Genomic DNA, 13,566 nt, shown 5'->3' with positions numbered 1-13,566 from the left:
AAGCTAAATTTTTTTATGGGAAAATAATTGCATTATAAAAATTAAAAATGATAATGATATCTAAGTGAATAACAACTGATAAGGATTGCTTATATCTTTTCACGTAAGCTGATATCTACTTATATGTTCTAAATTTTTTTATATTCCTTTCTTTTATAACTGCATGTCGATTACTCAATACGCAATAAAAGCTAAAATAATAACATCATTGTTAATAGTCATACTAATATAAATTAATATACTAATGCTTATAAGCATTTTATAAATATACAAGGAATCTGTTGTAAAATATTTTCTAAAATTGCTATGATGTTATATGTTCTCAGCTTTTTATTTCCGTTGACTTCGTCATTAAATTTCTATGTAATAGAAGATTATATTCGTTATGTTATTGTGAGTATAATAGAAAAGTGATAATAGGTGTTTCATACTCTGCGGAAATAACAATTCAAAAATTAAGCAGTGAATATAATATTATATTTCTATATTCATTTTATGTCCAGTAATGATGACAATATAATATAATTACATCCGTATTATATATTTCTACTTGAGTATATGAAATATGTTTACTATTAGAATTATTAGCATCGTGGAATTTTAAAATTTAATTTTCATCATATGTAGATAAAAAAATGATGATCAAAAGAGAGAAAATAATACTGTAAAATACGATATTGACATGCTTGCAATCTAAAATATAAATTTTATTTTAATAAATCTAAAGCAAAACTATTTAACAAAGTATTATTGTTGCCAAAATTTATACCGTAGCAAATCCCTGTAAAGACATAATGAATAAGCCACCAAGAACAATTGTGCAATGTCGCATACTTCTTTGCATCACAAGTAACAGTAACTTCTGTGCTTTCAATGGAATTACGTACCATCGCAGGTTGTACCTAAAATCTTGTCATTAGAAAATCATAACTTAATATGAAAACTAAGATAAATATCGTAGATTTATATTTTTTTAACTCTTAATTGATTGCGTAATACAATTTAGATCTTTGTTTTGCTTTCAGTTTAATAAAAATCAAGTAAAACAAGCAGACTTATAATATAAATAATAATAAAAAACTTTGACTGTGATTATTTTGTGATGCGATTACATGTCGTAAGCACGCGTGTACGCGGAAATTGCCCCGAATATTGGTTCCATTTACTTATTGATCGTGTAAAGACTCGACTTATTGTTTTATGAAGACTCGGCTTCTTTTGTGCGTTGAGGTCTCAAATGATGGATCCATGCGCTATTCCAGTCAGACTCAGTCTGCTAGCCACCCGAATGCTACCCTTATTTATAGTAAAAATCGAGAGTTGTAACTCAGACAATCACGGCCCAATTCTGAAGTAGCACGCTATCCTTGTCGCAAGGATATTCGGTCGCAAAACGTGACGTTTTATCGGATAAAGGCGACGACATCAGAGAAACCGCGTAGTATGAATTTTTGTATGTGACGACCTGATGTGATTCCGCTCGGCGGCGTCTCGTGATGTATCTGTGGCCGCTATTTCGCTTTTTCGCAATACTTTGATACAATCAATTAAGAATTAACCTGTATTCACTGGCTCACGTTTTATAAAAAACATCGCTGCTATGATCGATTAGTTCCTGTCCTACATAGTTGCAAAAAAACATGTACCCAAAATGGCCAACGATAAACATGAAGTTAATGATCATATCGTAATGTTCCTCGGACGTCACTAAATGAGAAAACTGTAGCATATGAATAATTATCTTATTTCCATGAAAAAGAAGTAGTACAATTTTTAGTTATGAATATAATTATAATAAGCACACAACATTGATAGCATTTTTAATATTTATATTATAATATTTTTATTATTTATATTAAAATATATTAATTATTCAGCTTTTATATATGAATTAGTATCTATATAAATATAATTACTCACGCGATAAAGATTAATACTCAGCGACAATACTCCTAACGGTAATAACGATGAATATGCCCATTTGCAATATACTTTCAATATTTCAATAAATCTTAAATAGCAATATGCATAAAGAATATTTATATAAAGAATTGTAAATGATTGTCGTTAGTTATATGTTAATAACTTATATAATTTCTCGTATGACATGTTATAAATTTGAAAAGGTTAAATTAATTAAAAAAGAATCATGTTACAATAGAAAAGCTTCTAATTATATTACAAATAACAATTACATACTCGATAGCTTTTTTGTACATACTGAACCCATTGATTATTCCTCGACATATTATTGAATTTCTTTTGGTGAAAGATGTAATACCATGTACCATGTCTTTGTGTAATGCTCGTTCTATGCGATAACTGAAATTGATAATTGCAACATCTTTGCAAAGCATTAGAAATTAATTGACATTTTAAAATTCGTGTTACCTGGCTATTTCGAATAATCCACATGCATGTTGTACACATGACATAAGAAACGTTTCACTGGCTATCATACTAGTAAATGCACACAAATGAACAAAACCCATATGACAAACGATTGGGACAATATATGTTTCCTGATCTATAAAATATTCTGTTAGGACTGGAAGTTGTACTTGGCGTGATTCATTCATAATAGTTGAAACATTTAGAAAAATATTTGGCAGAAACATTATTATGATGAAGCAAAAAATAGTTGTATAGATGATCACTGCAATTAAATAAATAAATATGGAATCGAATCTCAAAAGATTATTTGAAATATTGCTTACATGTTACAATCAATGTGAGAAGTTTTCCAAAAGCTGAATACTTTTTTATTAGTTCAAATTCTTGCACGTTATTTAATTCAGTCCAATCATAATAGACTCGTTCCATAAGGCGTCGTATCTATATTCATGAAATGATATTTATTTATTATGATTTTTGGAAAATATTCTGAATGGAGTTAATGATAATCATTTATTTTATTACAAGCTCTATAAGTATCCCTATAAGTATTCGAGTTTGATCAAATTCATTTCTTACCGATCTTGAGTTTAAGCAGAGAAAATTATATTTTAATGTGTAGGCTATCCATGGAACACAAGATGCAAGAATATGTAGAAGAATATCTATACTGTACTGTGCTGTGATAAAAGTCATTAGCTAAAAGTAATATTTTCCTCTGAAATCATTTCTATTTTTACGTTAAAGTTACAATAATTTTTTTAGCCAGACTGGAGGATGCTTATTTCAGAGAAAAGAGAGAGATAGAAAAAGGGAGAGAATCCAAAATATATAATTAATATATGTAAAAAGTTTTACTTAAATATCTTCAAATTTATTTTCACATTTGTTATAATGTAATATTTTTAATAAAAAAAGGCTTCTTTTAAAATAATGATGTATAATGTTTGTTAGTGTGCTTTATATTAATTTTATATTACATTTTTACAAAATTCTTTATATCTCTACATTTCTTTACATAAAATAATGAAAATTAATTAGATTTATAAAATATAAAATAGATTATTATACCTGAAATACTATGAACGATATGAATATTATAGTCAAAAATGTTATTATAATGTATCTCCAATTAGATTTTTGATATGGCCATAAACCGACACATAATAATAAAATCCGATTAATTGTATAGTAACTATCTACAGAACAATCTTGTTTTGGTGCAAATGTCATAATACGATTTTGTCGAATTTCTTTCCACAAGTTATCACTTAAATACTTAAGTATAAAATGTTTGATTGTACATTATAGATTGTAAACTAATTTGCTATTCTTGCATATACAAAACGATGCACTGACTTGTGTAAAGTTATTATATTTTATTCATGTATAGTTTGCTACAGATATTTGAATAATAGCTTCTTTATATTTGATTTGTATTTGTATTTACAGTCATTGCGAATAAACATACATAATAGACCGATTATCTTTTTCCTCACATTTGATGTTTCTCTCTTACGATCGATCGACGCAAGCGCAATAGTGCATTTGTTTTCACGTGTTTCTGATCCTCGTTCATTTTTGTTTAAGACGTGGCACGTTACAATACTGGCTCATAATATATATCGTGGAATAATATGTTAATATATCAACATGATTTGACATTAACTAAAAAAATTACTGTGTAGATTATTGACAAACTCTGTGAATATTACATTTGGTATGAGTAGCAAAATTTACGATTATGTAAAAACTGAAGTAAGCTAATATAATTATTGATACAATGAATTAGTTATACTAAAGCATATAATTGTATTTGAAACTTTTTATGAAAAATATGTGTTCAACACTATGTTTCTATTAAATTAGTTTGTAATTATTAAAGTTAAATTTTTTTTATCGGAAAATAACTGCGTTATAAAAGTTAAAAATAATAATGATATTTAAGTGAATAACGACTGATAAGGATTTTTTATATCATTTCGCGTAAGCTAAATACTTATATATATAAAATTTTTTATATTCCCTTCTTTTATAATTGTATGTCGGGTACTCTATTTTGAAACACAAGAAACCTGAAATAATTGCTAACATAATTGTTAATAATCGAGTTAATATTACTAATGCTTGCAAGCATTTTATAAATATAAAAAGAATCTGCCGGAATAATATTTTATAAGATTACTATAACGCATGTCCTTATTTTTTATTTCCGTTGATTGCAGTTTCTATGTAATAGAAGATTATATTCAACAAGTAATGTTATTGTGAGTATAATAGAAAAGTGATAGTAAGTGTTTCATACTTTGCGAAAATAACAATTCAAAAATTAAACAATGAATATAATATTATACTTCTATGTCATTTTATGTACAGTAATTAACCATATAATATTATAATTGTATTAGTATTATTATATTTGTCATTTCAACGTATAGTATTTACTATCAGAATTACTAGCATCGTGGAATTTTAAGATTTAATTTATATTTAGTGGATCAAAAAACAAAGATCAAAAAAGGGAAAATATCATCGCAAAGTACGAAATTGACATGCTTGCAATTTAAAATATAAGTTTTCATTTTAGCAAATTTAAAATAAAGCTATTTGATAAAATATCATTGTTGACAAAATCTTTACCGTGATAGATCCTTCTAACGATGGAATAAATAAGCCATCAATGACGATTGTGCAATGTTTCATACTTCTTTGCATCAAAAGTAGCAATAACTTTTGCGCTTTCAACGGAGCTATGTACTATTGCATGTTGTACCTATAATCTTATAATTAGAAAATTATAACAAAAAGATTCGATAATGCTGCAATTTATATTTTATTAACTTTTAATATATTTATATATGTGAATTTATTGTAAAGTTTTTATTGTGAAAAATATTATCTTAATAGGGATTAAATCTATCCTTAACTATCTAATTTAAATATTGATCTACTTACCCTTAATATTTTCATACAAATTATGTAAATCAGACAGATAAAAAAGAATTTCGATTGGTCATATTGATGCGATCAATTAATATATATTTTACTTACGTTTTGTAAAATATATTGCTATTATGATCGATTATTTCTTGTCCCAAATAGTTGTAAAAAAACATGTACCCAAAGTGGTCAACAATGAATAGGAAGCTAAAATTCGTAATAGTCATCATTTCGTAATAGTCCTTGAACGTTATTAATCGAGAAAACTGCAGCACATAAATAATTATTATTTTTTTAAGGACAAAATAATAAAATTTATATTTTACTAATATTATATTAATAGACACTATACTTGATTGAGATATCCTAATTATCAAATCTTATTGGCGTATCTATATAAATGTATGTGAGTATATGTTTAATTATAATTAATTATATATATAATTATATATGTAATTACTTACGCGATAGAGATTAACGCTTAATGATAATATTCCTAATGGCAATAATAATGAATATGCCCATTTAACTTGTTTTTAACATTTCGGTAAATCTTGAATAATAATACGTGTAAAGAAAAATATATATTCACAAATAACTATAAATGATTATTATTAATAGTATATGCTAATGATTTATTCGATTCTTGCTTTTCTTGCTCGAAATTTCAAAATTTATATAAATTTGTTAAAACGTTAAGAGGTTTGAATATGAATCATAAAAATAAAGCAAAATAAAATAAATTTTCAATTATATTAATAACAATTACGAACTCGATTGCTCTTTTATACATATTGAATCCATTAATTATCCCTTGACATACTATCGAATATTTTTTGGTAGAAGATACGACTGCTTCTATCGCATTCTTATGTAATGCCTATTCTATACGACAGCTGAAATAGATAATATATTTTTGCAAATGCTGTTTAAATCTATCCTTTAATGTATTGAAGTTCATTTTACCTAGCTATTTCAAATAAGCCACACGCATGTTATGCGTATGACATATGAAGCGTTTCAGTGGTTATCACCATGGTTAAAGCACACAAAACTGCAAAACATACATTCAATAAAATTGGAAGAAAATATCTTTGTTGGTCTATAAAACATTCGATTAAAACCAGGAGCTGCCACGGGCGAGATTCGTTTATAGCAGTTGTAAAATTCACAACAAAATTCGCCAGATATTGTATAAAGCAAGAAATAAATACATAGAGGAATGCTGCAATTGAATAATTAAATTATGAATTAAAGTAAAACTGAATCTAGAATATAAAAGAAATATATTTCTTAGACGCTGTAATTAATGTGGTGAATTTTTCAATTTTTTAATATTTTTTTATTATTTCAACTTCTTGCGTATCGTTTAATTCATTCCAATCATAATGCACTCGTTGCATAAGACCTTGCATCTGTGTTTAAAGTAAATAAACTATTATTATAAAAAATATGCTAAATGAAATTAATAATAATCTCTTTTTTTCGGTAATTATCCTTATAAATGCCCAAATTTTTTTATATCTAATACTTTCACCTGTCTTAAATTTAAACAAAGAACGTTATATTTTATTGTACAAGCTAGCCATAGGATAATATATGCGAAAACATGTAGAAGAAGAATCTATATTGTACTCTGTTGTAATGAAAGTCATACTTTTAGCTAAAAAATAATATTTTTTACATAAGTCATACTTTTATATAAAAATTAACAATAATTCTTTTGGTTAGAATAGTTATACAAAATAATATTCAAAGTATATAAAAATCTTCTGTCTAGATAATTGTCAAATTTATTACAAATCCTTTTTATACTTTAATGTTCATAATAAAGAAGGAATTTTTTTAAGGGATGATCATGCACTAATGTTATTTAGTATACTTTATTTTACTAGTTTTAGTATATTACATGTAGTACATGAAAATAATTGTAATGAAAATTAATTAGAAAATATACAACAGAAAAAAATCGTCTGAAAAAAATCTGAAATATTATACTCAATATGAGTATTAAGGTTGTAAATATTACGTCGTGATATGTTTGAAATTAGATGTTTGATATGGCCATAAATCAATACATAATGACAAAATTCGATTAATTATGTAATAACTATTCAAAAGGCAATCTTGCTTTAATGCAAATATTACAACGCATTTATGCCGAATTTCTTTCCATAAGTTACCGTTTAGATTTAGCATGTTTGATTGCAGATTATAATTCACTGTTTCTACATATTCAAAATAACATATTGATCACGTGTAAAATTATAATGAAGTAACAATAGTTTACTATAGTCATGCAAATTATAATTTTAAATTTGATTAGTGTTTATATTTGAGGTTTATATCATCTCCAGAGGAAATATTATTACTTGCGTGATGTATCGATTATTTTTTTCCTCAGGATACATGTTTGATAATTCTTTCTTATGATCGATCGACGCAGGCGCAATTGTAAAATCACTTTTTCGCGTTTCCAATATCTCTTTATTTTTATTCGAGACGACACGTTGCAGTACTTTTTCTTGCGGCATGTGTAGTAAAATAATATATGCTAACATAACATGTGTATTAACATAATCTGATATTAACTAGAAAGATCGTTATGATTATAATCATTACTGCGATCTATATGCTTGGCAATGTGGTAAATATTACATTTGATATGAGTATTATAAAGACTTATTTTGGATTACATACAAATTAAAATAAATTAAGACATATAATTAATGCAATTAATGTTTTAATCGCATTGTAAATGCGCTTAAAACTCATTGTATCGTGAAAAATTTGCTTTTGATAGTAATGATCTTATTATACTATTCTATCTGTCTTTCTCTCTCTCTCTCTCTCTTTTTGTTGTTAAGATTCAATTATTGGAATATACACGCTTTAGAAGTACCAGAAATGATAATAATATTATTATCATATGATAATATATTGTGCTTTTCAAGATTAATTAATTTTATAATTTTTATAAAAAATGATTTAAAGTAATACTTTTCTTTTAGAATTATGCATTTTTTGTTATATTACCGACACGATTTAAACAAATTAAAATAAATTATTAAAAGCTTCATTTTTGTTTCTATACAATAAACAATAATAGACATAATATAGATTAATTGCTTTTGTATTATTATATCAGTATTTGCAACAAATATATCAGAAATATATCAGAATTACTTGCATCGTGACGATCTATGTGCTCAACTATGAATTTTATTTTAATGAATTTTATTTTAGAAGCACAATCACTGGACAGAATAAATTACCATAAAATAGGAAAGTGACATGCTTGTGAGCTAAAATGAAAATTGCACTTTTGACAATCTAAGTTAAAAATAATTAAAGATTATCATTGACGATGAGATTTTTTTTACCGTGGCGAATCCTTCTAGTGATGGAATGAATAAGCCGCCAATCATTATCGTGCAATGTCGCATGCTTCTTTGCATTACAAATAGCAATAACTTTTGCACTTTTAACGGAACCATATACCATTGTACGTTGTATCTATATCATTAGAAGATTGCATTATAAAAGTTTCGACATTGATGCAGATTTATTACTTATTTCTAATAAACATCAACTCACGTCTTATGAAAGATATTGCCACTATGATCAATCACTTCTTGTCCCACATAATTGCAAAAGAACAAGTACCAAAACTGACCAAAAACGAAAGTACCAGTTGTTATTATCTCGTGATATTCCTTGGTCATTAGCAATCGTGAAAGCTGCGATCACATAGACGATCAGTTTGCTTTGTGAGGAATACAGATCTTGCATCTACTTGGATATGATAGTGTACGCGGATATTTACAATATTTGACTATATTAACTATTCAATGATATTAGGTATTGATGAGTGTAGCAGTTACTTACGCGATAAAGATTAATACTCAGCGTCAATGTGGCCATTGGCAGTGTAAATAAATACGCCAATTTAAAATTTGCATTCGACAATTCGATAAACCTTGAATAATAATGTGTTAAATAAATGTGTTAAAATAAATATGTATAGATAATTACTGTCGGCAATTACGCATACTGACAATTTACGCATTCTTTCGCGCATACTTTTTCATATTTTATATTGATATAGAATTATTGGAGAGATAATTTAAAAAGAAATTATAATATAAATTGAAAAAATTTAAATTAATAAAAATTACGAACTCGATTGCTTTCTTGTGCATATCGATCATACTGATTATCCCCTGACACATTATTGAGTTTTGTTCAGCAACAGATGATACATTTCGTGCCATACCTCTGTGCAATGCTTGCTCTATGCGGCAACTGAAAAACGATGTCGCTTGTAAACGTTATCAAAATTAATTGACTCTTTTTTTAAATACTATATTTATACTTGGCTACTTCAAATAATCCACATGCATGTTGCGTATACGACATAAAAAGTGTCTCGGTCGCTACCATTGTGGTTAATCCACATAAAGCCAAAATGAATATAAATAATAAAAGTAGAGTAAAATATTTTTGTTCATCCACAAAACACTCGAATGGGGCTGGAAGTTGTCGTGGATGAGACTCGTTTGTTGCCACTGCTATGTTAAGAATAAAATTTGACAAAAGCTGTATCACAATGAAACCAAATGTACTTATATAGACGAACACTGTAAGGGTTAAAACAATTTTATATCATTATCGTGCTTAACATATTGAAAAATTATTCACAAAGTTGCTTACGTATTGTACCCAACGTGATTAATCTTCCTAAAGTTGAATATTTTTTTATTATTTCAAGTTCAAGCGCGTTATTTAATTCATTCCAATCGCAACGCACTCGTTCCATGAGGCTTCGCATCTATGTTGATAAAATGATAATTACACAGACATGATTTTGCGGTTTAGAAAATAAAAATAGTTTTCTGTAATTTTTTTGTGCGCTGAATCTAATTTCGCAAGTAAGAATTCTATCACATCAAATTAATGAAAAAAAAAAATGAGGTTGAAACTGCTCCAAAACGTCTTAGACCAATTTTTAAAATTTTGTAGCTGATAATGCCGAGAGCTGGATTCGGTGCACAAGAAATTATGGGAAACAATTCTTCTTTTTCAGAAATGAAAAAAATTTGCAGATCAGTGTTATTTATTTATTTTTTTCTCGTACACAAAAATATTTTAAATTTTTATATCATCTTATCAAATATATTTTTACCTTTTTCTTATTTACGCAAAGAATGTTATACTTCAATAAATAACTCATCCATGGAATGGTGTACGCGAGGACCTTCAAAAGAAGATCCATGCTGTATTCTGTCGTGATAAAGGTTGTAAGCTGAAAGCGATACTTTTTTCAAGACATTTTGATTTTTAATATTAGTGATAGATTGGAATATTTAGTTAGAATAACTCTGATGTCAAAAAAGTTGTTGAAAGTATATAAATATAAAAATATACAAAATATACAAAAAATATACAAAAATATACAAAAAAGTATACAAATATAAAAATTTTAATTGAATATAAAAATTTATTACTTATGTCATTATAACTTCGTTCAATTAGAAAATAATTTTTGTTTTTCTTTTTTTAAATTTATTATATGCTCAATCTTGTATAGTATATTCCATTTTGTTAATTTTTCCATTTTATTAATAGATAGATAGTAATAATTCGAAGATAGTTAATTAATTCTAAATACAAAATTCAAAAGAATTGTCACCTGAAATACTACGCTGGAAATAAGTAATATAGTTATAAATGTTACTAGAAAATGTCTGAAAGCAGGTTTTTGGTAAGGCCATAAACCGACAATTAATAATAGGATTCGATTAATAGAATAATAATTATCTGCCGCACAAGTCATTTCTGTGCAAGTATTGTGACGCATTTGTACGAACTTCTTTCTCTAGAAATTTTTTTCTGTACCTATATTTCTATATTGCTATATTATTATCTCTTACGAATATGTTTTACTTTATAATTTTACATTTCCCACGTTTTATTATTTGCAAATGTTGGAGAAATATCATAATAATACCAAAATTACGAAATTGTTTTGAATAAATAGCTCAAATTATAGCTTTAGCATGTATTTAGATAAAATATTCGCATGTAAGTATCTAAAACTAATATGTAATTGCAAAATGTGTAACTGTTTATTTTCTATCATCATCGCCTCCTATTCGCATTCGATCGACGCAAGCGCAATTGCAATGTCGCTTTCGCGTGTTTTCAGTATCCTTTCATTTCTATTCAAGACATAAGACGTTGCGGTACTTTTTTCGTGCATAAAATAATATATAAACCTTCAAGATTAAAGGATGTTATACGATCATCAGAATATTATGTGAAGTATGCATCGAAATATTGGATATCATATGACAAATATCTTGAAGATTTTTTACTTTAACGTATTTATCTATTGGTTGAAAATTAATAAATTTTGTTCCCTTTTATTTTTTCATTCGAAAATAATCAAAAGCTTTTTTCATATTTTTCATGTCATTTTTAATGATGTTAGTAGATGAAATGAATAGCAACGTGGAAACTGCATTCACTCGCTAAATGAAAATGCTGGTACATTTACTGTAAATGTAAAACTGCTGTTACTTGTAGAAATTCTCTTTGTACTTTATTTTCAGTGTCTTATTTTCATTGCTTTATATATATATATATATATATATATGTGAAAATACACGTGTACGTATACATACATACATATATATATTTGTGTATTTGTATATTTGTGTATTTTCACATAGACATAGTATATTCTCTTAATACGCAAAACACACACACACACACACACACACACACACACACACACATCTAGATGAGCCAAGCTCGCAATCATTTTTATTATAAATGATCGACAAATTCATATAGGAAATAAGAATGAAACAATAAGTAATATTTTATGAGTTAAGTTGATATTTATATATTATTTTGTGACAAAGAAATATATTTTATATAATCATACTACAGTGAAGCTTTAGACAGTGATTTCATTATTTTAATAAATGTGAATTCTAAATCTTTTGTTGCATGTGCCCTTGTATTTCAATGATTGATCAGCACAATTTGGTTGTTTAAGCAAGATTTTTTTGAGTGTATTATATATATTATCCATAAGAATAATTTAATGTTGTAATGACCAAAAAAATGTAAAATAAGACAGAGACACATTTGCAAGCTAAAATTTAAATTATTTGATAAAAGTCAAGTCCATTCATAAAAAAAAATGTATATATTATCTATTATATTATTTTAATTTGTTTGTAATGCAATTAACTTATAAATATTAAATAATTTTTAGAAAGATATAACTTAAAATTAAAATTGTATATATTCTTATATTATATATCATTCTTATGTTGTTTTAAAATATCTTATATAAAACGTTAATAAAACTTATTGAAGCAAAACATTGAAGTTATCCGGTAAATATACTGTACATTGTAAATGTACTTTCTATACTTCTTTGCATTATAAATTTTAATAATTTTTATATTCGGACAAGGACAAATGCCAAGGTAAATCATAATAATTTATAATAATATTTAATATATATATATTATTATAATTTATTTGTTTCAAAAACTTTTATTTTCAAAGCATTTAATGCGAAATTTGATTAAAATATTTAATTTAATACAAATAAATCAATAATTGTAAATTTGATTTTTGATAAATTCTCAAATTCATAGATATTTTGTTCATATATATCTATTTCTATAAAAATCATATTTAATACTGATAACAAATCATTATTATAAAATCTCATGATGCAAATGATCGAAAAAAAGTTATTTATAATATATAATCAAGAAAAAACGTTATTTATTATTAGTAGTAATACTCACGTTTTGTAAAATATGCCTGCACTATAATTTGTTACTAACTGTGTCCCAAGATTATTCAAGAACATGTAAATAAAGTGAATAACGATTAACAGTCCAACTAAAAGAAATTCTTCAATTTCTCTCTTAAATTCTGTTTGAAAAAGCTAATATGCACGAGAAAACGTTTTATATAGTAAAATTTTAATTTTCTGTATTATATTTAATAATATATTTTACAATGAAAAAGTATTCTCGATAGAAAAATTCAAATGTTTGCAATAAAAATTTGTGATTTCTAGTACTTGACAAATTGTGATTTTGTTATTTGACACAATAATATATACATTGTAGTGCACAATTAACATAATACTTATACGGAACATATTGACGCTTAATGAAAAAACGCCCAATACAAGCA

General features: G+C 26.1%; 2 protein-coding genes across 4 annotated transcripts in view; both read right to left on the bottom strand.

The window, feature by feature from the left end:
• alpha-Man-Ia (alpha-Mannosidase class I a) overlaps positions 1-13,566 on the bottom strand; it is a 557,932-nt gene that overhangs the window by 42,172 nt on the left and 502,194 nt on the right. The window lies entirely within an intron of this gene.
• On the bottom strand, positions 8,510-11,986 carry LOC112552608 (uncharacterized). 2 transcript variants are annotated; one of them, XM_089077693.1, is made up of 8 exons: positions 11,027-11,986; positions 10,520-10,639; positions 10,048-10,165; positions 9,710-9,974; positions 9,517-9,639; positions 9,223-9,313; positions 8,932-9,074; positions 8,510-8,850 (listed from the first exon to the last, which is right to left on the bottom strand). In XM_089077693.1, the coding sequence occupies exons 1-8, from the start codon at positions 11,192-11,194 to the stop codon at positions 8,673-8,675; spliced, it is 1,206 nt and encodes a 401-aa protein (XP_088933819.1). In that variant the 5' UTR covers positions 11,195-11,986; the 3' UTR covers positions 8,510-8,672. The 2 variants fall into 2 exon arrangements, 1 of the variants encoding a protein (XP_088933819.1); XR_016139427.1 differs by lacking the exons at positions 8,510-8,850; positions 8,932-9,074; positions 9,517-9,639; ... (2 more) ...; positions 10,520-10,639; positions 11,027-11,986 and adding an exon at positions 9,093-9,126 and having other exon boundaries at positions 9,223-9,397.

The sequence above is a fragment of the Pogonomyrmex barbatus genome, unplaced genomic scaffold (assembly GCF_055798465.1).
Source record: "Pogonomyrmex barbatus isolate J1 unplaced genomic scaffold, ASM5579846v1 scaffold20, whole genome shotgun sequence".
Lineage (NCBI taxonomy): Eukaryota > Metazoa > Arthropoda > Insecta > Hymenoptera > Formicidae > Pogonomyrmex > Pogonomyrmex barbatus.
The sequence above is the reverse complement of the archived record's forward strand: the minus strand, read 5'-3'. Positions and strand labels throughout refer to the sequence as shown.